Source organism: Anser brachyrhynchus (genome assembly GCF_964034855.1).
Source record: "Anser brachyrhynchus genome assembly, chromosome: 4".
NCBI classification, from domain to species: Eukaryota; Metazoa; Chordata; class Aves; order Anseriformes; family Anatidae; genus Anser; species Anser brachyrhynchus.
In genome coordinates, this window is record NC_137698.1 from 22093641 (window position 1) to 22099272 (window position 5632).

Genomic DNA, 5632 nt, shown 5'->3' on the forward strand with positions numbered 1-5632 from the left:
GCAAGGCAAGAAATTACTTCAAACAGTCAAAAGTCACAGATTATGAACAGGAATGAAAATGCTCATCTGCAAAAAATAATACACTCTCTGAGTCCAATTACTGTGCAATAAACATTGTAAGGGAAAAGACTGGCATTGTGGATTTTGAAGAGAGGACAGAATTTTACAGTACTGAAAAGTTTTCAGCTTTTTTTGCTGAATAAGGGGAAGTATCTGCTGCTGGCTATCTGTCATCAAGTTAAATGTTTTCTTTAGTAGTGCTACAGTCTGTAGTAGTACCTAAGAAATTACCTGCTTTCCAGTGGCGCATTACTGCCAAGGACCCAGCTGTCCTGCAGCTGGACTGACTCAGGTGTGGTTTGCAGCTCGGCGGGCAAAGCAGCCGGCGGGGCCGGACTGTGATTCCTCCTATTTGTCAGTGAGTTTCTGTTAAGTGAGGTGATGGATGGGTGATGCTGTGCTGAATGTTGCTTGTGAGAAGGTGGCAAAGGCTGCAGGGTCGACTGGCCTTGGTTATTTGGAGGTTGTTCTAAGAAGAAAGAAAATTAAAGTTCGTTATACACCGTCTCAGCAGTTGCTACAACCAAAGCAGAATGTGAAATTCAATATAATCCTATCGTCTAATATATTTGCGTATTATTCTATTAGCAGACATTCAGTGACATTCTCTAAGAGAGAGTTTACCCTTGATAAACAAAGTTCTAATTAATATACAACAGATGGTAAAATTGCTTTTGGTTTTAATTTGTTTCAGTTTTTTTTTTTTTTTTAATCTGGTTTTATTAACACCTACAGAAAACAGCATCTGACAGATCCCCTAATGTGCCTTTAGATTTCAGCTTTTTTTAACAAACCAACCCTGAAATTAAATGGGTAATTTCAGTAGAACACAAAGGTTTTCGAAAAGCATATAATCCCTATAATTATTTAATGGAGTTTTTTAAGCATTATTTAACTGCAATAAATTATTACAAGCTAGTTGCTAAACAGCAGTAGACTACTCTAGTTTAGTGCATTTCAAATAAGGCAGATCTGCACTATGATCTGCTAATAGATGCTAAGTATTCTTTAGCAGAAGGTCACTCTGTGAAGCAGATGTTGCTTCATGGATATTTAACAGACTGAATCACATCTGATTACAACGTCAGAAGACTCATATACTTAATGACCGTCACATCCATTAGAACACACACAGAACAGATTTTCCAATTTTACACTATGCAATATAAATACATTTTGGAGTACGTCACAGGTGATCAGAGATTCAGGCCATCAAAACACTAGAGGAAATATTTTTTGACTTAACCAAAGCACATAACACCCATAAAGCTTAAAAAGAAAACCTCAGAACAACAAAGCACACAATCAAGTATCCCCAAGAATGTTAGGTTTTATTAATCTGTTCTGTAAAAATCAGCAGGTAATAAGTCATAAAGAGAAGACAAACCTTGGCATACAACGCAATGAACACAAAATAAAAAAAATCCTCGACACTTCATTTGTAATGATTTAGAGATGACTGACGACACTTAAAAATGTAACACCTAACAAGATGGAATTCAAATTGCAATCTATTCTTTCCTAAAGTACTGCAGTAAAACATGCTTAGTAATGTAAATGAAAGTTTTCAGCAGAGCAGAAGATACAGGGCGTGCACTTTACTCGTGCTATAAATTATTTTGCGTAGTTTTTAATTTAGTTGTTTGATCTTCATAAACAATTCCCTGTTTGCACCTGGTTATAACTGCAAATTGTTACCAAACCAATAATACAACCGTACAGAGAATGCAGGAAAAGTATTTCTGTTATAACAGATGTTACGGGTGACTATTATAAAAATAACTTTATAGCGAGTGATTTCTCACGTCTTGAACACAAGAAAATTTAGGCATGCTAATGAATAGCCATACTAAACTTAAAGAGAAAATTTAGCTTTTGGAATCACTTCTTTTCCAAGAAGCCCATTCCCCTTTCCAGCTTTCTTGTGTGGTCCACATGACTTCTGTTATGAACAACAGCAATGCTGAATCTGTCACAGAAATAATTTACTCAGCCAATAAAGTTTTCAGCACCAAAACCCTAACACATTCACAAAAAATTATCTTCTGGGAAGGACACAACTGATCAGCTTTGTCTTTACCAACACAGACGCAATGGGTGCTGCTGCGTGTGGCTGAATCCCACATTTCAACAAGTCAGCTACAGGGTAACAGAACAGACTAACGCTAGCAGAGATTTTTTGCTCATGTCTACTCAAAATTTGATTTAGGTTACAAGCTATTTATGAGCTGGTGCAGGATTAACTGTGGCCCTATATTATATACAAATACATAGGTGCATGTGTGTATATAAATGTATATACATGCACGTCTGTGTAAACATGCATGCACATGTATAAATATATACATGTATGTATAAACGATTAATTACAAGGCAGGAAAAAAAATACAAGTGAAAGTAAATCCTTTTCATTTGTTTGTTTTTAATCAGAGAAATAAATCCATCAGAATTATTTCAGGGACCTGACTTCTCTGTCTTATTCCCCCCTTTGACTCTCCTACCTGCCAAGACTTGTTGAAGTGTTTCCCAGTATCAGTGCAACACCGTCCTCCTCTGCAGTTCCTACCATGTGAGTCATTATTCTGGCATCCCTCTTCTTCTTTAATGTCTCATCTCATTTAAAATCTCAGCTGAAAACCACTCTCTTATCTCTCTCTCATTACAGTTTAGTACCAAAGATCTAGCACCATCCTCTGCTCAAGACAAAGCAAAACTAACGTTCTCCTCCACAGAAGAGGGTGTTGAGCAAGGGGACGAAGGCAGGCGTGCAGACATGTCTCAGGTAGATGACAGACTTTCATTCAAACTACCAGGGAGTAAGAGGGAGAGTAAAGGATATTTATGTACTCCCAAAGTAAATGCTTAGCTCTAGAAAGTATACGTATTACATGCTGGAGGATTGAGATTGCTCTTCAGCCCACAGGCCAACTTCTTGGGCCACTGTTTGAGATTTAGATTATTTCCCCAGATACTTCCTATGAACCTACAAAGCCCTCCTGCTATATAACATATAAACATTGCTGACACTGAAATTACAGAGTAGCATATAAAATACCTTAAGAGTTGGAGGGATGGGCTTGTAACGATAAGATGCAGGCTAAAACTGAAGTAGAAGAGCATAGCAAGTGCAGGCTTGTGAAGACCACATGTCCTGGATGGCCACCATCTCTCTCCATAGGATGCTGCTAAGTGACATTTCCTAGTGTCTGAGGGCAAGTTCAATTGGCAGGGAATCTGCAGCCTACCACAATCAGAAGCGCCTGCAAAATCTGCAATGATTTATCCTTCTTCTAATTGTATAAGAGCTACAGGTAGAATAGAACCTAACAAGGCTAGATTTTTCTGTAAGTCAATAGAGCTACAATCTATACTCCTCTGAATTTCCTCAGTCCTGTGCTGTCATTTGAAATGAGAGATCACTCAGGACTGCTCTTTCAATCTTTTCTTCCACTTGCCAGATTTCCTGAATCTACCGATCTTTTGATTGCCACACAATTTCTAACAGAAACGTCAATCTTATGCCACTGATTTGTGATGACGAGACAACCATCACACCAGTCATGTTTTGAATGCTGTTCTTAAGCCTGAGCCAGATTCAGTTTTTTTACACTCCTCTTTTGAGGAGTTATTAGCTAAAGAACTGCTTTCAATAGTATTGCAGCTTTCACACAAAGCTATTAAAGTCTTGTGTAGTAACTAAGCCTACTGACATCACTGTGACATTAATGAAAGTGTCTTTGTTGTACCTGCAGAGAAACTGAGGCATCGATGTGGAGTGGTTCTTACAGGTCTCCTGCAAAATCAGCACCACAGCCAGAAAAACGCTGGATTTATGCTTTTCCTAATTAAATTAAAGAACTGATAAAGACAGTGGGAGTTTCATGAGACAGAATATTTGCTTAAAGCTCTGCAACACCAGAGACTGGCTAAAATACTTCTGCACACGCTACAACGGCCAGTACGGAGATCCTCTAACTCCTCCTTCCTCTCTATCACTCAGTTTGTTGGAAACTCTTCTTCCCTTGGTTACTGAAAAAGAGTGGTACTGGGACTTGGCCAGGGCCCTCAATGCAAACCCCTTATTAAAAATTGCTTTCTTAGAAAGTATCAGGAAAAAATAAAGTGTTCAAATCTGATAAAACAAAATTGTGCTAAAATACTAAAAAGTTATTGCAGAAACTTACAGCTGCTTTGCTTTAAATTGGATTTTTAATGCTATCCCCATTGACTTAATCTCAATGGGAATGGCAGGTTTACTCCAAAACTAAACAGGTACAGGTGGGCTTATGTCTAAAAATGCTAAGTTTTAATTATAGCTTTCATGTTCTGTCTAGACTTTAATGACTGCAGAGCAACCCCATTCATCTTACAGAGATTTCTGCAGCAAGAAGCAAATGTAAATTGGCCCAGCAAACAGCATGTGCATTCAAGTTGTTCAGGTCCAACAAAAAAAACATACATTTTTGAAGTCTTTGCTGCATAAGGCAACATCAGATAATTATGCATGTCAACGTATACAGAACTCAGAAAAATCATAAGAAATCGTGTAGAAAGCTTTCTTACTACAGTTATATGAATTTTTCAAAAAATATTAGAATTATTTACCCTAGGGAGCAACACTGAAGTGAAGCAGCCATTTCAGTTGTAGACATAAATTGTATGCACTCTGTAGCCTTTCTCAACACCTTTTTCTCTTTTCTTTTCCAAAAGAAGTAATTTACATTTAATTAATTTTTTATTTAATTCATACTGAATTTGGACAGCATATGAAAGAATACAGAAAAACGCATCCATGGAAGTAAAAAGTGAGAGAGAGGCATTTACAATAACTACTGCTGTTTGGGTTAATTCAGAAGGAGTAAAGCAGACTAAGTCTCCATGAAAAAAAAGTAATTTGTTGCACATTTAATGTGCTAGCCTTTCTGTAACAGACAGATCGCTGAGACCTGTCAGCCAGCTACTCATCAAGGAAAAAAAGGTGATTTCCATTTGATAAAGATTAGGCTTTTTAGTAGTGTATAATTAACGTTAACTTTGAGTTTCCATGACAAACACAAAAGCGAAGACTTCCATTATGATATAAACATTTCACATGTGAATATAATGTAATTGAGTTCCTATGTCTGTGAGAGTGTTAACTCTTTCTAGTCAGGTTTCTCCTTTCTTTCCTCTCTCTTTAGAAGACTCCCTTCCATGGTAGAAGTAATATCCACCAGAAGTAAATAGCTGGACTAGACTGAATGCCTTAGAAATCTGGTAGGAAAAAAGATAACCCTTTATTTCCAGATACTGGTCACAGGTCTACTAGCTGCAGGTTGCTAGTGATCAACAGTAATTTCCATAAGAACTGGTCTGATTTCCTCAAAAAACCCCAACCTTTTGGTGGACTCAGAATTTTACCTAACTAGCACATGGAAGTATCTCCTGGAGTACTGTAAACAGAAGTGGGATTTACCTTGGAATTCGCTGCAAATAGAAATGTGTCTAATTACAGTTAAATTACAGTTTAATTATTCCTAGGCATTATTCCAGGAAGCCCCTGCTTATGGGAAGGGTATGACAGGAGGGCTAC

The 5632-nt window shown here is 37.5% G+C and overlaps 1 protein-coding gene across 6 annotated transcripts in view; it reads right to left on the reverse strand.

Moving 5' to 3' along the window:
• TENM3 (teneurin transmembrane protein 3) overlaps positions 1 to 5632 on the reverse strand; it is a 242730-nt gene that overhangs the window by 140598 nt on the left and 96500 nt on the right. For all 6 annotated transcript variants that reach the window (XM_080590723.1, XM_080590722.1, XM_080590721.1 and 3 more), the window contains one exon: positions 292 to 529. In XM_080590723.1, coding sequence (XP_080446849.1) covers positions 292 to 529 — 238 coding nt within the window. The remainder of the gene's footprint in view (positions 1 to 291; positions 530 to 5632) is intronic.